General features: G+C 41.0%; 1 protein-coding gene across 2 annotated transcripts in view; it reads right to left on the bottom strand.

Moving 5' to 3' along the window:
- LOC122841641 (mothers against decapentaplegic homolog 3) overlaps positions 1 to 26,906 on the bottom strand; it is a 36,873-nt gene that overhangs the window by 6,797 nt on the left and 3,170 nt on the right. The window contains exons 2-5 of one of the 2 annotated variants that reach the window (XM_044135125.1): positions 19,987 to 20,293; positions 1,768 to 1,961; positions 1,498 to 1,632; positions 723 to 848 (exon numbers count right to left, since the gene is read on the bottom strand). In XM_044135125.1, coding sequence (XP_043991060.1) covers positions 723 to 848; positions 1,498 to 1,632; positions 1,768 to 1,961; positions 19,987 to 20,189 — 658 coding nt within the window. In that variant the 5' untranslated portion in view covers positions 20,190 to 20,293. Of the gene's footprint in view, positions 1 to 722; positions 849 to 1,497; positions 1,633 to 1,767; positions 1,962 to 19,986; positions 20,573 to 26,906 lie in introns of those variants that run through there. The other variant, XM_044135118.1, reaches the window with a different exon arrangement.

The following is a 26,906-nucleotide window of genomic DNA, read 5'->3' as shown; positions in this document are numbered from 1 at the left end:
TTCCTGGGGTCTTTTTGTGATTCTTGTCAGCAGCCTGTCCCATAATATGTGTCTCTCTTGAGCCTTAAAGATTTACCAAGCTTTTTTGGACAGAATGCACGTATTCTCGTATGGACTGGGCTAGCAACTTGAATTTTCTTTAATTAATTTCTGAAATTTTAAGGCCTTAATTTTAGATATATGTATTTACAATTTTTTTAAGGATGTGCGGCCATCCTGAGAAATGAAAAATGGCTCTAGCTGCCTGCAGACGGAAAAGAAAACCCCTCAGAGTCATACGCTGCTTCCCAGAAACTTTGTCCAAACAAAGCGAGGAAACTCAACCCTCACAGATGGGATGCCAGAGACAAAAAAAAGCAAGATTACAGGCTCATCCTTGACTGTTTTCAGTGAAGTCAACTATTTCTGGTAAAATTGCAACACGGAGCATCTCTGAAAGCTTCAACGTGTCCTGCCAAATCATGTAGTAAGAAAGTCCTCCAGATGTTTTCTCACCACGACAGAATAAACGTCGGGTATCTTTACTGTGAAGCGAACACTGCCTTGGTCTGTGCAACTGCTCACATGGTGGGCGTGAACGACAAAGCACTCTTTCATCACCTCATTTCCTCTTACCAAAACAATTCCCACAGGGGGCGCGGGGCACGAAACACTACCACAAAGACACACACACACACACACACACACACACCCAGACAGACAGACAGACAGGCGGTTCTCACCGAGGTTACTGTGTGTGGGTGAAACAGGGTTGGGTGACAGGTTTGGGGAGCTCGTGTCCATGCTGTGTGTCATCTGGTGATCGCTGGTCTCTCCATCTTCACTGAGGTAGCCCGGCGGCGGCGTTTCTGAGACACAGGAGAACAGGTTGATGTATGACTGCGCAGGTATTAATGCATTTCATTCAAAAGTTAACAGAGGACGCAACATTTTTTTCTGGATAATCATTCCTTAAAAATCAAGACGAATAAATTTAATTCGTGTTTTTAATTAATAGTGTTGTTAACTTTGCAGCTAAAGTTCAACAGAGATGAGGTGAAGAAGCTACAGCTTAATGCATTCTGCCTCTTCGCTCAGACAATCATGAACAGCACAGATCTTCTAAGTGAATTACGACAGAGTAAAAAAAAGGAAAAAAGAAGCAGACAGGGTTAATCTCAATTAACTAAACCTCTAAAAATCTAACGAGCAACTTTCTGTTGAGGATGTTTACAGAGATTAAACTAAAGGAGGTTTCTCCCTGCACCTACGTTCCCTTGCACTTTTCTGTCTCCAATTAAAGATCTCATCAAGGTGTTGTAATCACAGCTTTTAAAATGTGCTAAAATTGTATGGTAGAAACGCTACTAATGTCTCGTGCACGTAAAATGTTCTAAAAGACTTCTTCTTCGGGAATCGGCTACTCAAGAAATTCCTCAGATTGTCTCAAACTGAATCTTGCAAGCTTGTGTAGACAGACCATAAACCTGCCTTTGGTGCGAGTCAACTTTCTGATACCTGGTATGTAGTTGCTCTGGGGCTCAATGCCAGCAGGGAAATTGGTGTTTTCAGGGATTGAATGGCTGTAGTCGTCCAGTGGCGGGAACTCGCTGGGGATTTCTGTGTGTCTGGGCACCAGCACCGGCGGGAGGACTGAGACACAAAAGGAGAAACATGGAGATCAGAACATAGCGAGAGTTGCATTAAGAATATATGAAAAATTAGAAATAAAGTGGTTGCGTAGCACGGTTTCATAACACAGGTCCGTTTTAAGATTAGCAGTCACACCTGGCGTCTCTACTCTCTGGTAGTGGTATGGGTTGACGCACACCTCGTCCTTCTTCGTGTGGAAGGCATATTCGCACAGCTCCACGGCTCGCAGCTCGTGGTGAGACTGCAGGTCGGGCCAGCGCCACAGCCGGCAGTAGATGACGTGAGGCAGACCCTTCCTGTGGGACACCTGCAGGCGGCCATCCAGAGACCTGCAGAGAGATGCAGAAGACGTCTGTCAATGACGCGGCCTGCTTGGAGCTAAATTCAGATAAAACGTTCACAAGAAAAGCAAATCTTTGGCTGTTTTTGTTGTCTTAAAAGGAGCGCTATTGAACGTCCCCCCCCAAATAAAAACAACAGTCGATTAGAAACTCGTACAGAATGACTCAAGACCAATAAGAGCAATAAAGAGGTAAGGAAATATCAAATCCAATCATATCTGCTTCTTGTTATGTGGAAGAGTGTGATTTGTTAAGTTTATTTGTGTAGCACATTTCAGCAAAGTGCTTTCCATCATGAAAACATCACCAAGCTTGAAACAAACAATAAACGTTACATTTTGTCAAAGTCATCAAATATGATGATCAATTCTACTAATCAAAGCCAAATCTAAACAGAGGGGGTTTTAACCTCGACTTAAAGAAACTCTGTGTTTCGCCGGTTTTGCAGTTTTATGGACGTTTGTTCCAGATTAGTGGTGTATAGAAACTGGATGCTGCTTCTGCTGTGTTACGATCTTTGAACCCTCCACCTTCCACCCCCCTCCCCTGCCCCAAACAAACAATAAAGTTGCTTCAGATGACAATTATTCCTCTTAATCACAGTGCACTGAAATATATTTCTTCCTCCCATCTCATAGATAAAGCTTGTAAAGTCCACTAAAGTGCCAGATAAAGCAAACGTCTGTCATTTTAAACAAAGCAAACACCAGTATCGAATTGGTGCTCAGCGCTCTAAAATGACATTCCCCTGATGAGAACAAGGGCTCTCAGTACATTTCATGTGACGTAGTGTCTAATAATAAAAGAGTGGAAATGAGATTACAGTATGGGTAACAGGAATTTCATTGTCTTGTAAAAAATCTGCCCTCATCTGGGATAAAAAGCTACTGGCAGAAGGATTTAGGTCAGCAGATAGCATAGGACTGAAGTTTGACACAATGGGTTCGTACAGCCTCTTCTTTTTAAGCACAATGACCTGTGGCAGAAAATATAAATAAATGAAATAGCCGCTAAGCTCGTCATGTTACGCAATGCTATGTTATCAACAACCGCATCAATGTCACTGTCTCACCCACTGCAGACTAACTATGACCAAGGGTCAACGGCTTTAACTAAAACCTTTTGATAGGGACAAATATCAGCTCCAAACAAAGACCAGGACATTTTCTGTCTTTCTACTCAAAGCTTGGCAATTTCTACTTAATCCATGCTGCAAATCTGTCATGGCAAAAGCTTTTACTCACACTGTGTGTTTTTTAAAAGTGTGGAGCTTTAGCTCAAAAATATGCTCTCAAACAAATATAACTAGAGACTGAATGAGATCTGATTTTTACAACGAAGTCCTGGCGTAGGACATTAACGGAGGCAATTTTTTTAAAAAAGGAATCAAATCATGCAGTCACTAAATTAACTATGGCTGCTTTTTTGGTCACTTTGGTGATGAATTTACACCAAAAGACAACAATACCTTAATTTCTCTCTCTCTCTCTCTCTCTCTTTTGTGTGTATGTGCCAGCACTGCTGTGTGTTTGATGCAGCAGAGGAAGCAGTGAGAAAATGTTTTCTGGGATCCAGATAGCAACACCAGGAGTTTCCTCTGTCTAGCATGTGGTAGATAAGACAGTCTGGCTGACAATATGGCTGCTCTCTGCTCACAGAACCTTAACGACAAACAACTCAGCTCAGTGCAGAGTTTGGCTTTGGATTACAGTTTGTGGTAGACGTTCAACAAAAGTGATAAATGTGGCTGCTCCGCAAAGTACAATCTGTGAACTTTCACAGAGTTGGTAGAATACTCCCAACCTGAGTTATAATTAATTCAAGTGCAAAACTCTGCATTAAAAGTTTCCTTTGCAAAACTGTTAAAAAAAATAAAAATAAATAAAAATTGGTGACAAATCTAAAGTTAAATTGTAACAGGAAAATAAAAAAATAAAAAAGATTTTGTAAAAAAACCCCCCAAAAAAACACTTTTTTAGTGTTCATTTGAATACTCTTGTGACTGCTGTTCCTCTTTTCTGTTTCAGTGATCCTGTTTGGCATATTTTGTGATGAATAACTGAGTCTGCTTCCTTTCACCAGATTTCATAACCTCGTGTTGTTTATGACCGATTGCGACAGAGTCTCGGGCCTTTTCGTACCTCTGGAAGTTTATTTCAAACCATATCTATGAACGTGGTCAGTCGAGTCTGTAACAGCTAATAAAAATAATTTACTTCAATCAGAAAATGGAGACATAAGACGGCTTTGAAGAGGGTTTCTCAAATGTCACCGTGACACGAGAGAAAACATGTATGAAGGGCAGTGACGAAAAATTTTAATCAAAAACTCAAACCTTCTGAAAGTACTAACGGGGAAAGAAGAGGTGTTAGGTCATATTTGAAGCTGCTCTCCCTCTGTTATGATAGAAAGATTAGTCACACAATGTTGATCTGATGTCATTACTATATGTGTTGGATCTGTGCTGATCAAGGAGAGCTTTCTGGGTCTAGCAGTAGTTAGGTTCACAGGACACAAAAACAACAATGTTTGTTTACTTTTATTAGTTGTGTGCAGACAGTCTTTCAAAGTTAGCCTTTGAGCTGCTGGCGCTGATCAGCAGAGATGTCTTTATAACCCCTTGAAAGCATGAACAGAGTGAACTCAGGTATGCCCAGCAGACACAGGAAACCATGACCTTGAAGAGTCCAGCTGCTTGCTCTGCACAGTCACTTTACCCTCTTATGTGTTGGTCAGTTTGATTCAACCAGAAGCCACAGACACAATATAATTACAGGCTGAATGGGACGTGGTTGAGAAACACCTCCAGCACAGTATTAATCACTCCTGTTGTTTAGAGAATGAGACAGATTCAGATCCTGCAAAACAGTTTAGGATGATTTAAGGCTCCCTGTTTGCCAGCTATGTCAAAACGGGAAAGCAAAGGGGGGGTGGCGGGTTGTGAGCCCAAATTCCCTGCTGGGCTCTGTTGTGTGTGTTTGCATGTTTTTCAGATTCAAGATATCCAGGGCAAAGGTATAAAGCCCCCAAACACAAACAAAACAAGGTTATCAGATCAAGAGACGACTCACTTTATAATCATTTGTGTGGAATCCAGATGGATACAGATATTGAAAGCATAGTTAGGCAGCAGACATTGTAGGAATGTATTGATCCAATCCCATGATTCAGCTTTTCCTGATCACTGTATTTTTAAATGATTGAGGTCACTGACCAAAATCAGTTTTCTATTCCATGGACGTCCCATGTGCAAAGGCAACCATCTGGGGTTCAATTCCCAACCTGGGGACATTTTCTGCATGTCTATCCCCTTCCTCTCGCTGACCATCCTCAGGCTGATTGCTGTCAACGACGGCCACTCGTGCCATGAAATGGTTCAAAAGGAAAACAACTCCTCCTGTTACCATGTCTGTGATTTGACACAGTCAGCAAGAAGCAAGTCAGTTAGAAACAATGAGATAGAATCTGAGACTGGAGTAGAAATTCATTTATGACAAAGGAATCGCTGGATGCAACAAACTCCAACTTAAAGATGTTAACACTGGATCCATTAACTTGCTTTATTAAACAACTTCTAGACTTTAATGGCAGTTTTGCACATGTTGATGCTTTTGACCAGTGGTAATGTACCGACTGTGTTTAGGAATTGCAGAGTCTTAAGACTCTTCAGAAACTGGACCAAATAACAAAACTACAAAGCTACAAATGATAGGAAATATTAAGCATAGTTCTTGCGAATAGATATAAGCAATACATACTTCTCTAGACCCAGAGATAGGCATTCAGGTTCTGTTTAAGAAAAGAAAAATAAAGAAACTAAAAATGCCCTTTGGAGAATTTTGATTAATAGTTTCATAGTTTTCAAAACTTCTAAATTTGTACCCTGCACAGATCCTTGTACTGAAACGAGAAACGAAGCCCGGAAGCCCATACAAGCGTCAGTTCTCCTTTAGCGCATCCTGATTCCCTTTTTTTGAGAGAACAAGAGCTGGAGCTCTGATGCTGCTGTCAAAAGAGACAGAGAGAGAGCAAAATTGATGCCCAAAATGCAGAAAGCAGCAAATTGATATAGATTTGTTGCCAGAGGGAAAACTATGCCATTGCTTGTGTGCTTCATGACCTGAAGCTGAGGGTCAACCTGACCTCACTGTCCATCAACATTTAATGTTTGTGTGAATGGTGAGAGCGACATGAAATAACTAGGATTGTTTTTATTATTAACAAATATGAAACTCATCAATTTCAAGGAGTTCTTAAAAAATAAAACAGAAAATAAACACGCAGACGTATAAAGATTAGAGGGATACATTTTTCATGTTTTTGGCTGACACACTGAGGAAACCCAGACAGAGCAGATTGAGCTTCACTAAGCTGGAAATGAGGGACGGCGGAGAGAGGGGGAGTCGGGGGGGGGCTGCTCAGTTGTGCTCAGAGGCATAACATAGAAACACGGCGTTCATGTGTTCGGGTTGGCAGTCGCCTGAAAAACACACCTCCCCGTGGGCTTGGACCTTTTAACGCAGGTTTTCTTTTTCCAACTCTGCCAAGCTGCGTGCACAAATTTTTATTCTCAGATCCCTGAAAGATCACAGAGGACCCGGTGACAAACTCTGATCCGCAACTTTTCTGCCGACTTTCAGGGCTCAATCTGAACAAAATTTATGTAGTTCAAAGGGTAAAATTGATTTTTAAAACTGTTACAATCACATGAACATCACTACTAGTCACATTCTGCCCCCAAGAGCAAAAAGGGTGATGGGCAACAACAGGAGGTGGAGGGGAGTTCGGGGTGGGGGTGGGGGTGAGGGACAATAAGTCTGAACAGCTCAGGGCAGCTCAGAGTGTCTGTGACTGACCCCCAACTCCAGAGTGCGCCGTCTGTCCCCTGACTGATGAGGGGCGAGGGTGGGGGTAGGAAGCTGGAGTGTCTTTTGTGAATTTTATGTGTCTTTGATTAGTCAGTCAAGTTATGACCCACAGAGCTGCAATTCAGAGACGTGGAACAATAAATCATGAAATGACTGTCTGGGTCCGATAAACTAAACTCATCTCTGACGTTCAAAACACTTCAGCAGTTATTTTGCAACAATCGTGTTCTGTGAAAAGTCTCTCCGTTTGAACCTCCAACCGCCCGACGGTTGGGTGGCAGAGCAATCATTCATCCAGCGGCCCGTTGTGTTTTTGAGTTAAAAAATGTTTGAAGTTGACATGAAATTTGAAAATATCACTTGATAATAATGACTTTTTGAAAGATTAACACCTGAACACGAACTATAATACCAACTATAACATCTTTAAAAAATGCTAACATTTTAAAAAGCCTGTTAGGGGCACAAGGAAAACCTTGGGGGAAAACCCTGAATCTGATGTTAGTGAAGATAAACCGACTCCTATTTGACTGAAAGTTTAGCCCTGCGTAGCTCGATACTTCAGAGAACTTCAACCGAAGTATATATTCATTAACATCCTTCAAAAACTGTTAAATATAGGAATTAGCAGTGTCTCCACTGTCAGGCTCTCTGAAATTGTTAGTCTTCTCCTTCACTCTTCTAGGATAATTGAAGTTATTCTTTTAATTGTACTTTAGCAACACGTCTACCTTGTAACCATTAGAAGTGGTGGATGTGTAAACAGGTTTCTCCAAAGAGTGCACATGAGTAATGGCAACTTCATCACAAAGCAGGATCACAACAATAACAAATAAGGCCAGAGATAAGATCTTTTCACTAACACAGTGCATGTAATGTCACCTGGATCTCTACAAATATCATAAAGATTTTTAGATTTATCATGTGCAAGATCTACTAATGAACATTATGAAATATGTTTACTTAGCCATCTTTAACGATAAAGCATGATCTGTCACAGTAAATAAGTCATCATGACTTTCATATTTGTTAATGATGCACTTCCTATGATTGGGTGGAACCATACAACACATAACAAAAAAAAATTAAAAAAGAAATAGAAATGGACACAAGTTGGAATTTAAGGCAGCATTATGTATAATTTTTTTTTTTTTTTACATATTTGTTAAAAAGCGTACATGAGGGTGATTGACAGTGGTAAGATCCTCCTCCTGGTTCTGATTGGTAGTTTCTGACAGAGCAGTGGAGTGTCATAATTTTGACAGTAAAAGTCAACAACTCTGTTTGGTAACAATAGTTAAGTTAGCATAAAAGTTTTGGCTTCCTGGCACAGACAGATTTATACATATATTTATTTTTTTAAAAACTCATCTCAGCTCAATCATCTCATCCACAAAAAAACCCACAGTTTAGTAGAATTAGTAAAAGTCCCAAATTACTATAGCATTCCTGCAGATAATGACTGTATGTAAACTTCTGACTGCCACTGTATATCCCAGAGCAATGAGTCAGACCCTCTTTCTGTCTTGGGTAAATAAGACACACTCGTATTACAGCAGCCTCTCCCTTCATCGTGCACAGACACACGATCGGAAAGATGTTTTGTCTAGCACGCCAGTGTCATCTAAGCGCTTTGGAAACAACATGTAGGGCCTTTCCTTTTCAAATCACATTTTCAATTAGAAAGTTTGGAGAGAAAAGGCCTTTTTGTCACCACTAACCAGCAGCAATCAGCATCATTGCTAAAAGGAAGTGCAGGAACCTTGGCTGGGGAAAGCATTCCAGCGACAGTGAGACGAAAGCAGAGAAACAGATTCCAAACACACCACCCACTCTCTCTGGAAAACCCATCAGACTTCTCTTTTTCTAACAAAGGGGGATTTGGGTGGGAGAGCAGGGGGACAACTGTAGACTGAGAGAAAAGTTTGACTGTGGCACATAGGTGATATCATAGTGTGCTGGGACTAGTGAAGGAGGCCCGAATGTGAAACACAAAACCAGCAGACAGACGATCAGCAAGGCTAGACTACAAATAATAGTCTGGACACAAAGACAAGGGAGGCAGAGGAGGGCAGGGAACCATTCGTTTTACTGCTAATGGTCAATGAGCTGAGCAGAATATCTGAACAAAATGATAAATTACTTAGCTATATTGAGGATACAAATCATACATCTTTCCATACAGATGGCAGAGACATTAAGTTTGATCCCTACAACTGGAAATGGTGGAGCCATGTCCACTGGTTCCCAATAATTAATGTTTGTTCATTCATTTGAAGTGATGCATTATCCACATTCAGTCAGCAACTCCCAGTGCGAAGTATAGCCCGAAGTTAGAGTTCAGAAATACCTATCGGTGTTTTCACGCCTTATGGTTCGGTAGACTCGGTTCTGTTGGGGACCAAAATGGCAACCTTTGTTACATTTCAGCTGGTGCGGTTCGCTTTCAGACTGTGTCAAAAGAACAAACGCTATGAAAAACCTGTTTACCCCCTCGCCTGTGGTGGCACTGCACCAAGAGCTACTAAAGGAAATGAGCTTTTTCATGAAATCTAAACAAAAACGGAGTGGCATCAGATTTTATCAGTTGGAAGATTTCTCTTTTGTCTTTGGTAAAGACCGCAAGCCATTTCTCTAGCACTAGACTTTGGCATTTGTTTTGGTTGTATTTACCCAGAATGCCCTGCGCTAGAGTCCACTTCCTGCTTTTGGAGCGGTTTCCAGTCCACTTGCGTCCACATATGCATTCAAAAAGCGCCACAGCTCACTTCAACCGAACCAAGACCTATGTTTTAGGAGGACCAGAGTTACCTTTAATTGGTCCGCTTTAATTTGACTGGGCATTCACACCAACCCATACAAGTCTGAGTTTATAGACAAACAAGCTGGCATTAGACTAAAGAGGACTAAAGAGGGTTGGTGGGAATACACCCTAAAAAAAAAGACTTTAATATCAACTGCTCAGCTGATATTTCTTTCCCACGACTTGTCACAAATATCCCTTGACATAGTGATTTAAAATTGAGAATTATGCATATTTTTTAACTTGTTTTAATGTTTGCTGATAAAAGCAAGCATTTTCTTACTTTGCTGCACAGTTGACATCGTAGACAGAGTATTTTCTGAACTAACTGAGATGTGAAGAGAATGCCAGAAGGACTTAATCAATCTGAATCAGGAGTGCCTATATCTGAATGAATGAAGCAGTTAATTATACAGTAAAAGAAGAACAATTTTGACAATCAATAAGTTAATAACATAAAATCCTAACAGTTCTTGTTGGACCAGTAGAATAATGTGATCCATTTATCTGATTTTAAAGATTCAAGTTGGTCAAATCAACCAGAAAGCCAGAAGGTATAAATGTGACTTGGGAATTCAAATGCTTGTTACGAAGTGTGCTCAGAACATATTCCATATACCAATACAGCTCCACCACCAGTATGAACCACTGATGGAGCAAAGCTTTCATGTTATTTATTTACACCGAATCCTGAATGGTGCTTCAGAAAATCAGCTTTCATTTGATCAGGCAATGGTTTTCCAATCTGTAATTGTCCAGTTTTTTTTTAGCCTGTGCAAACTGAAGCCTCAGTTTAATATTTGCAGATAAGGGGTGGCAGGTAGTTTGGTCTTCTGCTGCTTTTGCCTGGTTAAAGCATGCCAAGACTGTTAGGAGACAGACTGGACTGCAACAGCAAGACAAGTCATTTGGGTGTAATATCAATCCAAGATCCGACTCCCAGTGTAAATGAAACTCATCATCAGTCAATCAATCTCTCAAATATTCCATATTCATTTATTCAAACAGCTGATATTTAGTTTTTTACTGATACTACTAAGATGTTCAGATCTTATATGTCAAGCATGCACAAAAGTAGAAAAGTTGCCTTTAGATGGCAAAATAAGATTAAATTCCTAATCTGTCCAATGTGGGGTAAAAGTAACACTGATCTAATTACAAGTAAGGAACTAGCACTCAGCCGATGTTGATTATATGAATGACACACACACCGGCCTGTTCACCTTCATGGACCTCTGAGAATAAACCCTACTCCACCCAGCCTGCAGGCTGCAGGGCTGTGGGAGGAAACCAGAGCAGCCCCAGGTTCCCAGAAGTCCAGAAAAAATAAGTCAAACACGTCTAGTATTGACCTACTAAAAGAACAAATTGCTTCATTCTGACTATTCTTTCTGCTGCACTAAAAAGTAATTCTACACCGAAATACCAAACTAATCACAAGTGACCTCCTCTTAACTAAAACTCATACACGTCTCGATTCTTTCAAGCTAATGGATGTCCTTGATGGTTAAGTGCATAGGAAGCTCTCAGCTTTACTTACGCTTCCAGGTCTCTTACTCACAGATAAGTGCTGCCCTCACCTTAAAAATACATTTCAGTTTAACAAAACATGCCTTTTTAAACATCTTTCCATCAAATATTAATGCCAGCAGCTCTGCATTGATATGTCTGCAGAGGTTTTAGGCTAGTGTTGACCCGCTATCTCATCTTCAGTGAAAAATGGCTCCTAATGTCGACCCTAAGCTACATTTACGAGCCTTTTCCGACAATCTATTCCTAAATTGATCAGTTTCTAAGGTTGGTGCAATATGACTTAAAAAAAAATTTATTTGCAATTTTTTTCATAGCACATGATTTCAACAGATTTTTTTTCCCCGCTTGCTCTCTCTTCTAAAAAAGAAAATGTCCAAAAATATTTTGAAAAAGTGGTTTTTATTTCAATCATCCCTTCTGTCAGTTTTACGACAAGAGAATTAGGGACAGAACATTTTTTGTTTAATTATGAGAATGCAGTCCTAATATTAGGAAATAACAGATGCAATTTTACAAGAAAAAAAGAGTCTTAAAATTCTGAGAAAAGAATTTAATTAAAAAAAAGCATGTTAAAGGATGAAGTATTAAGTTCTCATAAAATTACAACTTTATTTTCCTAATGAAGCTGGAGAATGAATAAAAATGGTGAGATTTTTATTCCTTGAAAAATCTTACAGTTGTTCAAATATTGTGTCATTATGTTGCCCTGAATTCAAAGTAACATTAACAGAATTTGATATAAAAAGCGCTTGTCAAGTAAGATGTCATGCGGCTACGTGTGTCCAGATTTTTCAAAAAATAAATCTTCAAAAAAACCAAATATTTGATTAATTAATAAAATCTATTTATCGTCCAACCCCGTCCCATTCTAAGCTTTCTTTCTTCTTTTAAACTTTGTTTTTTTAACACGTATCCAGCTGTAGTCCTGCAAGTCCTGCAGCTGCAGTAGCAGCCAGAGGAGCACAAAGGCGCATTTGTTGTCTGCTGAACGCGTCTGTGTGTGTTTGTGACTGCACATGTGTGTGTGCGTTTGTGTGTGTGTGTGTGTGCTTCTGCCTCATGCATGTGCACTCCCCCGCAGATAGTGAGACGGCCAGCGCCAAGTCGAGGCAGAGTTGTCTCTAACCCCTCCACCCATGGTTTCAAGCCGCAAACCAAACAGCAGCCCACGCCCTCCTCAAAGCCCCAGCAGGCACAGAGAGCATTCCTTTGAGCTGACTAACCCCATGCATGCACACACACAGACACAAGCATGCACACAGAAGCATGTACAATCAGAAAAAAAAATATTCTAAATGTTGTTAGTAAATCAGATTTCACACATGTTTACCCAACAAATTCCAATAAACGTTTTTTTGTTTTTTTCAGATAATTTTGTCTGTATTGAAATGACACAAGAAAATAAATCTACCCACATTTAAACATCAGTCCACCGAATAACAGCCACAAGAAAATAGATTGGAGTTGTAGCAGCCATACAAGGATGCTTAAGTGCGATTTAATTACTTGAAATAAACTTTAGAAGCAAACACAACAGACAGTTTATGCATCTCTTCTGACTCAGAGCCATATCTGCCGGCTGTCAAGCAAATCATAAACTGGAAGAAATCCTAAATCAGACTGAAAAGGCCAACAGATCACCGTCATCACCAGAGCAGCGAGCCGCGCGCAGACGAGGCAAACACACGTAAACTCTCCATGACCTGTCGCACACTACGTCTACGTCAAACATCGCCGACTTGGATGACTCAGGTATGAGACTAGACCTGAAACCTTTTGGCAAGAGTTGACTGAGAGAGCTTGGGTAAGGCAGAGGAACTGACCACTTTTACCAAACTTATGCTTCAACATTTTGATGCATAAATTGATAAATCACAACAATATGATTCATTACAAAGCGACAACAACAACAATAATGTTTGTTTTAAAGTCAGATTTGACACCTGTAATGGTATGTGAACACCGAAATATCCTACGAAGCAATTTAAGAGGACTATGCTTATGGTTGACTCAGTGGATTCCATCTATTACTTCTTTTTCAAGTTCAAAGGCATCTTATTTTCTTCAGCTTGTAAGGTAGCGAACTTCTCCTTTCCATTGTGTCGACGTTAAATGAAAGGGGACGAGAAGTGAGGATGCTGAAAGCAGAAACAGAGGAAACAGAGAGGAACTGTGGGTCAATACCACAATGCCAAAATGACTTGTTATCCAGCAACTGAGGCTTGAAGCAACCAAAAAGGTCAAGCTGCGGACTGATTACTACGTTATGAAATATTGCATGACAATAATGTGTTTTAAGAGTTAAAAATAGAGATTGGATGAAATGTTTTCTCTGCAGAAGCTTGAATAGACAACATTCCTTAAACGTTGCTTCCAACTTGTTAACTATCATATTCTCCAAACGTCATGATGCGCAAATGAAAATCACAAAGTTACCTTGTGAACAAAGGCAGCAGCCTTTCAAAGGACAAGTGTTGCACAGTTAATAAGCATCAACCATTCAGGCATCCAGACTATGAAGCGCTGAAGGTTTATGTGTTGTCTCCTCGTTTCAATAGCCACTGTGTGTGTGTTTGTGTGTGTGTATGTAATGGTAGTCACCCAGACACACGCAAACACAACTTCTTTTTATGTCAACCTGCCATCTAGCTGGAAAACAAACCAGTTTTACCTTGGCTATCAGTCGCTTAATTTCTCTTTGCACGCAAACCGCTCCAGCCACAGACTCCGTCTGATAAGCTGGAAATCCGAGGCACGGCCTGCTGCCAAGCAGACTGCTTCTGTCTGCTTCATCCCAACCCACAAGGCTTTATGCTCAACGGTTCTCTTTCATGTCCCTCACTCAACCCTTTCCTCACATATTCTTTGCGCTATTTCCATCGGACGATCCCCACTGTCTCATCTCGGACAGTTAAATCCACGTTTTCCCGGTTCTAAGGATGCGCAGGACCCTCCAGGGCCATTCGGAACCATGGGAATCCCCAGCTGCTCGTCAGGACTCTGCATTCCACGTAAATTGCTTACATGCTTTTGCTTGTTCCCCGTCTGAATCAGCATCAAAGATGATAACCACAAACACAGCAGACGGTGCTTTCTGCAACATTATTCCTTGACACAGAAAAATCTACTTATCTGCAAGATTTGTACAATTTCCTCTGGGTGGATCAAGGCTAATTAGTAACCCCAACTTGGTTTTAAAGAGACTGTGTCATTCATAAATTAAGAAATCAACAAATGGACCAACAAAACATGGCGGCAGAGACACATTTGACCAGTAAACAGAGACATCGGGGTTTCTGCAGGTTTCACCAACTGAAATTTAAGACTTTTGAAGACCTTTATCACAGTAAAATGAACAAAAACAAGTTGAATGTTTTATATAGAAGTGCCAAGATTTTATGTGAGCCACTGGCAAATACAAACATCGTCCAGCCAACCATAATTATGATATTAGACACAAAAAAGCTAGCTGATAAGCCAATGTTTTTCAGCAGAGCTAGCAATAGGCTCACTCACACCTTTCCCTATATACAAAAATAGTCTTTCCATGACAAAATGTGTTATCTATGATTAACTAATTCAAGGCTAACTTACTTTTTTTTTATTTTATAAATTTTAGACCATTTTAATGTTTCAATTTCAGCTATATGTATTTAAGACTTGTTACTGGTGTGCAGACACTCTGTTTATGGAAAAAGTCTCACTTCTCTGGTCAACTTTCATCTCTCTCATAGATGTACTCATCAGTTTTACTCCTTTAGTCTTCCTAGTCTTCACCTCCTTCATCTCCCTCCTGTCCTGACATGCAGCCATGTGAATCAGACTGCACACACTTGTTGCCAGGATAAATATATACAAACACAACAAATGCTCAGTGAAGCCTGAGGCGATAAACCCAAACTAAGTTCAGCGAGGTAAAAGTAAGGAATCTGCTCCCACAGGCTCCTTGAAAAAGGACAACTTTCTTTATGATGCTTAAAACACCAGTCTTGCTGTAATAAGCTGCTGCCAGATCCCCAAACTGTCCACCCCACTAACAATTTAGTACCAGGGTGGAACAATTTAGAAAGAACCACTTCACCTATGAGACTGATCTGTGCTTTGTAATCAGAGTTTCTGCAAACGTCAAACTTTCTAGATGTCTACTTTAACTTCATAACCTTATAGGATGATGTATTGTCATGAAGAGTGATGAACCAATGAGTCAACCAATGACAGTAATCAGGTGGAAGAGTTAATATGGATGAGAAATTATTCTATAACTTATTGTTATCAGGGGGGGTAATATGGCAAAACTATGATCTATTGTAAAGATGATCAGATTAAAAGCATAGTTTGGCTTGTTACATTTTATTTCCTCTGTTGGTTATATGACATATACTCAATAAATGAAAATATTGCATGCCTTATAAAAGTAAAACTGAATTACTTAATGAGGGAGGTGTTCAAGTCATCAGTGCTACTATCTGGCAATTTCTAAATCCAACACACTTGAAGAAAATGTCTGAATTCACCCAAAAACATTCAGTCGTTGTTTGTTTTGTTTTTTTCTATAAGTAGAAATACATTGGTAGCCAAAAATAATAAATTAGAGAAATTTTAAGTCCATTTTTAATAGTTGAACTTAGACATGTTGGATTTGTTTCCCTTGTGGCATAAAATTCAACCAAACTCAAAGCTCTGCCTTTTTGAAATCTTTCATTTCCAAGCACAATTTTGCAGCACTTTTTTTGTTACTTATAGTAAATGTTTGCCACTTAATTGTTGAATTGAAGCAAATCAAACTTAAATGAGTTTTAACATTTTCTAAAAAGGACCTCAAAGAAAACCTTAAAAATCTGCATTAGGCAATAAAACCCAATCAGTGCATATTGTGGTGCTGGTTTCGCTGAATGATGAATTAAAATGTTTGACTGCTCTAAAACAGTAATTTCACAGCGGTGATGTTTAGACAGGTTTAAGCCCAAAAGTAACACCATGAGGGTTATGAAAAGGTTAGAAGTCAAAACTACAACAACTCCCCAGCCAAAGTTAGGAAAACACTGTGGTTTGGTTTGGAGAGAAAAAGGACTTCCTTAATCATCCTCATCTTTCAAGTTTAAACTTAGACAAAAATCCAAACCAGAGCTAAAAGAACCAAACATGTTTAGATTAAAAAAGCAGGTACAGTCTCAACATCAACCAGCTGCTGACTAGTCCAGCAAAGTTTGGGTCAATTTTCCATCTGCATCCGATTTACAAATACTCAGCAGCACATGTAACTTGTGTTTGTGAATCAGTGCTTTAGCTAATGAACAGCAGGAGGAAGACATTAGTCACATTTAATCCTAAATCATGATAAAGCAGCAGATTACCATGGACTGACACATTTTTCAAACTATTTTTGTTACTCAGACAGGTTTTCAAATCAAGAGGAGAAACAGAGTAAAGCGGGAGGGAGAGTAGGAAGCACCACAATGAGTAAGACTTGAACTTGTTAGGAGTTTTTGGCTTTCACTTTTTTTCCTATGATGTCTTAAAAAAGTAGAAATGCCCACTGTCAAGACTTGAATAATGTAAAAAGCAAGAATAGAAACTCCCTTGTGTAAGATTTAGTCAAAGTCTGAAGCACTGTGAAAGTAAGAGTAAACCACTGAGATACCATGAATGCCTTATCTCTTATGTGAACCTATTAATAGGCCTGTAACTGTAACAAATTAGCTGGATGGTAAATTATCCCAGACATTATTGTGGTAAGTGATGATGTTTTGAGACAATTTTAAAGTAATAAAATGGTAATGGCATAATAATGCAAGAACACATTCTCAAAGATCGATAAACTTTAAATTCTAATGAACATTTGACACTGGAACCGGACAACATTTTAAATGTACAAAAATAAATAAAACAACAGAATCAACAGATAAAATGAATTATGAACTCTCTGTAAACAAAACTGTCCTTCAGAAAAAGAGCTAGCTATGACCAAAGCACCCGATTGAAAACTTTGGTTATGCAGTCTTTGGTAGAAAACAAGAGAAAAGTGAAACGCAATAAATTATGCAAATGGAGATTTTATTGCTTATTGAGATAGGCCTAAGTTTTTTTACATAGACCTATAATAACCACCCACATTGATACTCTAGTTGACGGTTGAAGACAGACGAGTCACTAAGTCAAAAAGTTAAAACTAATCACCGGTTGGTGGTGAATGTGACAGAAAACGACTAAACCAGTGAAACATCTTCCGTCGTATTCCGCATCTTGTTCCTTTAAATGTTTCACTTCCCTGTGATGATATGTGATACGTGCTCTGCTATTCCACCACCTGATACAGCTATTGACCCAATCGATACGCAGCGCAGCGCCGGCTTACTTCCGCACTCAGCATCCCTGAGAAACCATCACAAAGCGCATCGGCCTCAACACAAAGTTCATGTGTCAGAGATATAGGAGCTGGGCTCCCCGTGGACAGGCCTGAACACGCAGGCAGCTGCTGTCAGCATGCCACGGCTTGGGGAATTAATAGAAACAGCAGTTCTCCAGGACCCTGTTGGCTCTGGTCCGAGGTCATCTTAATGCACTCTGCCTCTTCCTCTCCGCATTAGCAGTGGGAAACATGAAACCTGGACCATAGCGGACGTTGTTTAACTTTTTGGGTAGGCTTAGCTCAGAAGGCTGGCACAGGCTTCTGGTAGCTGTGATATGCACACTTGTGGTGGCCGAGAATGTAGGAGTGCCCTATTAGGGCTTCGGATTTCATCTGTCACAGTACGCTATTAAACCTAAAGGAGCGGCCCACCCAGGCAAACCAGATTTTATAGACCCGAGCTAAGGTTTGGACTTATTTTTTATTTTTTGCAATAATTAAAAAAATTACAAGGAGATCTTAAAAGAAACACAAATCCGTGAGAAGATGTAGCTTAGAGTCAAAGCCTGACTTTCTCATTTTAATTATCTGCGGTTCAGCTTAGTATTTCAACACTGCTTGAAACAAAGTTTGAGATTACATTAATACACAAGATATATGGTAATTTTGTGTTTATGGGTGTCTCATTAAGCAAAAATATAAAATGTGTGTGTTGTATAGGCTTTTCTAACTATTTAATACTCCCATCGTATACATAAGCAATGTGGTCAAACCTGTACTGTAGGATGCTTTTGGAGGCGTCTTTATGGGCTTCATTCAGCATGTGAGGGTGGTGAAAGTCTCTAAATTTGCTCAGCCTGTAAACACAGCGTTATTATGGAGAAAGGCCTGGTCATGCCTTTCTGTAACTTTCTGAGCAGCACTAGTGCCCTTCTCGGCCTTCATCTATAGATCACTTTACTGTGTTTGGTGTCATACGAAATGAAACAGTTATTCCAAACTTTATGGGTGTCTGTTTTAGCAAAACATATACTTATATAATGTAAAGTAATGTTTTCTGACACTAGGACATCTTGAGCTTGAAAGAAGCTCTGCTTTCCTCAACACTGTGAACAAAATGGAAATTGAAATGAATAAGACTTATGCTTTGGCCTCAATTTGTAATTTCCTTTTAATTCATCTGGTGTGACCTTGAACTTTTTGTTATTATTATTATTATTAGAATTATTCACTTGTTATTGCTCATCCAATTGCAGCTACAGGTGAGCAACATTGCATTGTTGGTAATATACTGAATGCAACCTAACAATTTGTCATCCTGCAGCAGCAACAATAAATTAACTGATGATATCTGCAAGCCCGAAACACTTATATTATAGTAGGAATAGTTGATTTATTTGGGCACGCTCTGCTCCAGGAAAAAAAAACAAAAAAAAAAAAACACCACTGAACACAATGATTATTGTGTACTGTTTGCTCAGTCGCAGTACTTAACATAATTGGTGAAGTACATTAATGGGGAAGTTTTAATTGGAGTGTTTGTGAGGCGGTACACTGTCTGCAGCCAAACTGTGCTGATTGTTTGTTATTATAACTTACATTGTAATCGCAAAAAATAAAAATAAAAAATACAGCTCTTACCCCAATCCATGTGGCCCATGTAACTAAACTAAAACAGTCTGATTATGAAAACTAGATATTATTTGTACATTTTGGCATGCTTCAGGGAGATAATGTGTCATGCCTTGCATAACTCTGAGGGATAATATATGGCTGTGGCAGCCTTTGGAGTAGGGGATTTATAACCTGTTACTGAACCACCAGCAGCATTAATTTGACTTCACCTATTATTTATTATAAATGATGTATTGACAGACAAGTAGCTGCAGGGAGACGCTGAAAGGACAGAAGATAAAATCATCTCCACAGACTCGCCTACGCACTAGCAACGCTAGAAAGCGTCCCAGATTAAGGCCAAGTTATATAACTTGGACTACATCAGTGCTTTTGCATTGCATGTGTCCTATTGGCCGGTAATGCACACACTAAAACGTGTTTGGGCAACACGATTTATGTCATAAGGTAAAACTAGGATCAGTTTCAGTTTAATGAAGATACACTGTGCATATGATTGCATTACACTGATACACAAAGAGCCCACAAAGCAGGACATTTAGGCGCTGATCTGCAAACACGGAGCACTGTTAGCTCCTCTGCAGCCTCCATGTTGATGTTTATTAAACGCAGAGGAAGCAAGAGTTTGAAATATCGACTCGAGAAAGGAGCTGGAGACGTCAACTTCTCTCACAAGAAGTGACGTTCAAAGTGGAATAGTTCGCTTAGACTGGAGAGAAAAGCCTTCAGTTTCTGTAATGAACCTGTTATTAAATGTTGAAAGCCGACTTGCTAACTTTACGGTCAACATCCCCACAACCCCATCTCCTCAACTCCCCCCCTTACCTCGGTATAGTGATGCATTTCGTGTTGATATTCTGCGTGGTGATGGCTTTCTCCAACTCGTCCAGCTGCCCCGTCTTCTTCAGCTTCTTCACAAGACTTTTAACCGCTTTCTCGCACCATTTCTCCTCCTGGCCGTTCTGCTCTCCTTTCTTCCAGCCCAGAAGTCTTTTGACGATGGGGGGAGTGAAAGGCAAAATTGACATCTTTCAGAGTTCAGTCAAGTCCGTCCAGTGTCGAGAAGTCCGCTGGTTTGGACCAAAACCACCTGGCCCGACAACGGTCCAAACGGCGAAGGTTTAATGCGTTGCTTAGCAAAAAGAGGGGGGGGGGGAAGAAAAGAAAAGCAGTTTTACTTTATGAAGCGAAGCTGTACAGCATCTCTAAGTTAAAACTCCCCGGCTGCAGCGCGCTCCTTCGCCCTGGGTCGAGCTAAACAGTCGACTGTGCACCGGTAGTCTGTTGCGCCTTGGACTTACTGCTACTCCGCCAGAAAAAGTAGTCCGTCTGGATTCGCTTGACAGTGCGCTTTTGGAACAAATACGAACTGAAACCGCATCTAAACTACGTCTACAACTCAAGTATCAAAAATGCAACCTGTACTATTAACACCACCTCGTCTCTGGGAATTTAAATCTGCTGACGGCAAAGTTTTGTGAAGTTCAGAAGCCTCCGCGGGTGTTGTGGTCGCTCGACTGAAGTCTGCATCAAATGCAAATGCGGGAGCTGCTGCTGAGACTCTCCATTCAGACTTCAGACTGCACACTGCAGACCTGTGGCAGCCCAGTCTGAGCAGCAGCTGGCCAAATGGGGTGTGCTGATGTTGCACAATCCTAGCCTTTTCTTCTCATGCTGATGAACGTCCATGTGTCTGACTAAATATGAGGTCACAATCACTCACAGCTAGACCGCTTGAATCACTTATATAACACTGAGTAAGGTGTTTATTTTATTGCTCCAAAAAGCGTGGACACAAAGTTCTCTCGGATGCCGGCTTTCTTTTTCGAGACAATAGGCAAAATGAGGGCCAGAAGTCTAAAACCAGAATTTAGACATTCACACCATTGGTGTTGCATTATAATGCACCCAATCACTGTGTTTGTTGTACAAACACACACCTGAGCACAGGATTTCCAAGAATTTTTCTTTCCCTGATTGTCTCCGTGTGAGTGAAAAACAGCACAGATGGAAGTTGATAGAAGTCATTGCACACAAGGCAGAAGATGACACGCTAACTTGCCTCGGCTTGTTGGGTGTACAAACAGAGAGTCTTCTGCCTCGACAAGGTGCCAATTTAGTTTATAGTTTGCTTCAGCCTCTAAATTACAGAAACACACACACACACACATGCTCTCATGTGCATAAGTACATCCCTCTCCTCCTCTCCTCCTCCTCCTACTCCTTCTGCATGCACTCATGCAGACGCCGTGTCAAGAAGTCAAGTGCCAGATGTACAATAGAGCGCAACAGCAATGGGCTCACCATGCAGAGAGAAAGTGATAGTAGTGGGACGGTGCTTTATTTCGCCAGCCTTCAAAAAGCTAGTCTTTGCTGCAAACGTAGGAGGAATTTTATTAGCAAGCTTTTGAAAGAGTTGTAAAAGAAGTTGTGAAAGTGCAGCTCGCTCTCCATGTGCACCTCTTTGAGACTAATGAAACACAGCAGACTCACAAAGGGTGCAAGTGATCGTCACATATCTGGTAAACCTTCAGGTTAACCCAGAATAGCAGTGCAGGTCTGTGGCTTTGGTATGTGCTTGTGTCCAGCAGTCACCCCTTCCCCACAGCACACAGAGTGTAGTTTGTGCTAAAAATATTCAAGGGCCACCAGGACAGATGCCTCTTCTTTCATCTATTTTGGTAACCCAGCAGTGTGTATTTTCACAATGAATCCCGAGGTTTATGTTGGAAATCTTTTGACATTTTGAACATTCTGTATGCAACATGGACAGCATTGCACAGCTTCTGTGCCGCGAATAGTTTGAATTTATCGTCAAACCCTCATCCATACAAACAATCTAGTCTCCAGCTGTAAAACTCAGTGTCTCTGGGGTCAGCGGTGTGTCAGCAGGTTGGAGGAGAAGGACTGTGGAGCGTGCTGCCATGTGTCATATATGCAAAGGCCCCGCGGCCCTCTCGACACCTGTTTACGCCCCAGGGGGACGCGACCGGCCAGGACAGCTGGTTTGTTTTGGAGAGGTGCAGAGCGAGGCAGGGCGGATGTAGGGGTGCAGGGAGGGGGGAAGGGATTACATATGTGCCGTAGTGGATTGGCGGGGTGGGTGGGGGGTCGGTGTTTGGGTGGTAGGACAGAGTTTAAGGGGGATTCTAGAGGTGGGAGGGGGCAGCAGTGAGAAGAATTACAGAGCACAAAAGGCACATCAGCAGTGCTGAATGGACAGTGACCACGCACGATCCGGTGGATGATAATGACATTGTGCCAGCCTGAACCTCAGAGGACTCAGCCCTGTGTGTGTGTGTGTGTGTGTGTGTGTGTGTGTGTGTGGGTGTGTGTGTGTGTGTGTGTGTGTGCGTGTGTGTGTGTGTGTGTGTGTGTGAGTGTCATGTCAGCTGGTGTCCCAGTGGAAAAGAAGCATTCCAAAGAACAGAATCTCTGGGTTTTTGGATGACCCTGATAAGAAAGTAGATGGCTGGGGTTTGATTTCCTTCTTGATTTTTTTTTTTTTTTTTTACAAATTTGTCAAAGTTTTTCAATATAAAGTTTACTAGAACCGTCAAAAACTATTCAGACAATAAAATCTTTAAATAACAGGCACAGTATTTGGCACTGATTTAATATTTGCAAACATAAGTAAACATTTTAAATTGACACAAATTTAAATTCTAACATGGTCCAAATGTTACACAGGTCTAAATGCAAATTATAAAATTGACCGACACCTGCATTTGTGTAAAAGCTGCTGAACATAATGTGAATTTATAATTTATTGCAAGGTCCAACAGATTAAACCGAATAAATCGATTATCCAGCATGAGATAATCGATTTAACAGAACTGGTTTTACAAAGTTTGACATATTTGTCCATCCATCCATCCATCCATCTTCTTCCGTTTATCCGGGGTCGGGTCGCGGGGGTAGCAGCTTCAGAAGGGAGGCCCAGTCTTCCCTCTCCCCAGCCACTTCCACCAGCTCCTCCGGAGGAATCCCAAGGCGTTCCCAGGTCAGCCGAGAGACATAGTCCCTCCAGCGTGTCCTAGGTCTTCCCCGGGGCCTCCTCCCGGTGGGACGTGCCCGGAACACCTCACCAGGGAGGCGTCCAGGAGGAATACTGACCAGATGCCCGAGCCACCTCAACTGGCTCCTCTCGACGTGAAGGAGCAGCTCCTACTCCTGGATGACAAAACTTCTCACCCTATCTTTAAGGGAGAGCCCACACACCCTATAGTGTCCACGGGTGTCTGGCTGCAGATACAAGCAGCCATTTCACCCTACACCCTCACCTGCTGAGGGTGTAGAGCTGGTCCAGTGTTCCACGACCAGGACGAAAACCACACTGCTTTTCCTGAATCCGAGGTTCGACAATCCGACGGACCCTCCTCTCCAGAACCCCCGAATAGATCTTGCCAGGGAGGCTTAACAGTGTGACCCCCCTGTAATTGGAGCACACCCTCCGGTCCCCCTTTTTAAACAGGGGGACCACCACCCCGGTCTGCCAATCCAGGGGAACTGCCCCCGATGTCCATGAGATATTGCAGAGTCGCGTCAACCAACACAACCCTACAACATCCAGAGCCTTAAAGAACTCTGGGACCCATGTTTCCTCTTCGGGCTATGCCCAGCCGGGCTCCATGGGAAAAAGCCTGGCCACCAGACGCTCACTGTCATGCCCCTCCTCCAGGCCTGGTTCCAGAGTGGGGCCCAGGTGACCCGCGTCAGGGCGAGGGAACGCCAGGTCCAATGTTTTTAATCATCATTGGGGTCTTCAGGCTGCACTTTGTCTGGTCCCTCACCTCGGACCTGTCTGCCCTGGGTGACCCTACCAGAGGCATGAAGCCCCAGACAGCAGAGCTCCCAGGATCATTGGGGCACTCAAACCCCTCCACCACGATAAGGTGGCAGCCCAAGGAGAGGTTTAGAAGTGTCACACATTTGTGACACTCATAAACATTTTACTGAAAAAAAAATAAAAAATTTTTTGATTGACAGGTTTGATGGCAGCTTGAGTACAAACTTCACTTTTTACTCAAGCTAGAGTCTAAAATTCAAGCTGTGCCAGTTCCTAACTTGTCAGATAGCTGTGGATGTAATTATGTGCATACTTTTGTTTATGTGTATTTTAACTCCTGCTTCTGTCAACATGTAAAAGTGTTTCCACAGAGCTGCTTAAATAACAGGGTGCAGTGTTTTCTTGCTCAGACAGCCATCAATCTCTCAACAGCTCGTGAAAGCTCCTCCAGCAATGTTGGAGTACATAGTGTACTACAGGCTCAACATCATATCCATTCTTCACACACACACTATCACACACACGCCTGCACACGCAGCCCCTCCTCTTTCACTTTGAGTCTGTACAGTTTTTCTTCCTTTATCGATCTTTTAAATTTGTTTGCATCCCTTTTCCAAACACATTTTCCCCAAAATTCCTTATCATTCCTGCTAAAGAGTTAGCAATAATCCACTTGAGCAGAGGAAACTGCTCTTGGTTCAAGTTGTCAGCGACAACCCTTTTGAAACTTCAAGCCGTTGCACAACTCTTTGCGCTATGAATAACAGGAAGACAGCAATTTTTCTTCAGAGTTTAATTGCCTGTCACCCAGCTAGATCAACAGAGGCAACCTGCACAAGAACAAGGCACATGAATGGGAACTCTGCTAAAAAATTACACACCGTCCTGCACATGTTCAAAAATCCTCGTCTCTGTTTTTTAATCCTCTGCAGCGCTTCTGTTTTACTTCAAGAGAGTCAAGGGGGAAACCCAGCAGGAGATAGATAAAGCACAGAAAACCTGTGCATGCTCTTGTAGGAGATGTTACTGAAAGGCTTGCACAGCTCAGATTTTGAGGACATCCTGCAGTGAAGTAACTATCTTAGTCATCACACCAACATCCAAAACAAGACACTTGTTAAATTTTCTTCTTTTTTTTTGCTTTACAACAGCAACAAAAACCCCTTCCATATTTGCCAATGTCAACGCCAAAGGAGCTGCAGTGATTTCAAACAAGTACTGGTTGTGTTTTACAGGTGAAAGAACTCCTGTTTATAACCTGGACAACGAAGCTATGTATGAAAATAACACCAAAACAACACTGTGGAGTGCAATATGGAATGACAGCATCATACTTTCCCTCTTTCTTCAGAAGGGACTGGTGTTTTTTTTATCTTGTTTTGTTTGTATCAGAATGAATGAAATTATGAGGAAATATCTGTTCAATCTTGCAGATTTGGAGAAATGCTAGTGAGCAAAAAAAATGTCAAGTCAGGTCATGGGACAGATTTCTAAAATTCAATCAAACAGTGACTTAGCAGAGCATTAGTTTAAGGCTGTGCACAATTTGCAAATGAGGTTTTTCACTTTTAATTGTACTCCTGCGAGGTGCATTAGTTACCGTGGATTAGTTACTACGGTAACCTCCAAGGTTACCGTGGAGAGGTTACAGCCTTAACTGTCACCTTGAAAATGCTTATCCAGAAACATTTTAAAGATAAATGTCACACTTAAGATGGAAACGTAATAAATGACTAGTCATGATGGTTCAAGTCTTTTTGGAGAGATATTTTTAAATAATTAAAACTTTAAGACAGTAAAAGCTGCAACCATAATGTTACCAAAGGCCTAAATATAGAACAGGTACGAACTTAACTTTTCAAAAGGATTTCAATCAAACTTTGGCTTTCTTTTTTCCCTTTCATCGTACAAAGATGTGCTATTTTATGTGGATCTATGACATAAATCCCAGTCGATACAAATCAATCAAAATTCCAGGTGTTTATGGTGTGACAAAAAAATGAAAATTACAATATTTAATCTTTTGTTCAATCTGTATTTAACTGTAGAGCTGTAAGCAGAAGCAGCAATAACAATATTGTTAGAGTTACTTGTTAGAAACTATGATCATGAGGATGTAGTAAAATAATTTTTATTATTCAAATTTCTATTTTTGTTTACATAACAGCTTTTGAATTCAGTCATGGTCTGTATGTGTTTAGGCTGGATATTTCCAAATGTAAATATTTATTTTCTGGCCCTGTAACAGATTCGACCTCCCACCCAGCCCCACCCCAAAATTAAAACCGGGATGAAGTGACCGTAAACGGAGAGCACAAAGCAAAAGCAGAAAACAACTTAATAAAAAAGGCAGCTCACATCGCCTTATAGCTGTCATAGTTCCCAGAGATTTTCCTTTTGATGAAGAAGAAGTAACTGATGAAATGGTCCAAAACAACAGAACCATGTGTTTATTGCTCATCAGCAGTGTGTGACTCTGCTGATGCCACTTCTCCCTAAGACAGCATGAGCTGAAATCGTACTAAACACATGACTCATGGCTCAGGCAGGTATTTCCTTTCCCCTTATATGGTCAACGTGAACTTGGTCTCTTCAACTGAAAAAAAAAATAAAATAAAAATCTTCTGGTTTATTCCACCTCCAGGGCGTTGACTCACCACATGAAAAGATAATCCCAGTGATAACCTCTTGTTCCTGCTATGACTGATTAGAAAAACCCAAGTTTGTCTGACAGCCCACTCTGAGGAACGATCCACCTCCGAGTCACTAGTCACTGCAGGTGACGGCTGGTCAAGCCCTGTGAGAGCAGAGTTCCCTGTTGAAGGCATGACACTCAGCATCATCTGAGGACTCCTAACGTAACCGTAACGATCAAGAATATCGTTACGGTTTCTGACATGCACTTATAATTATTGGAGAAAAAAAGGAAATAAAAAACATGTTATGTGGTAGTTTT

Source organism: Gambusia affinis, linkage group LG02, assembly GCF_019740435.1.
Source record: "Gambusia affinis linkage group LG02, SWU_Gaff_1.0, whole genome shotgun sequence".
NCBI classification, from domain to species: Eukaryota; Metazoa; Chordata; class Actinopteri; order Cyprinodontiformes; family Poeciliidae; genus Gambusia; species Gambusia affinis.
This window is presented reverse-complemented; position numbering and strand designations above follow the sequence as displayed.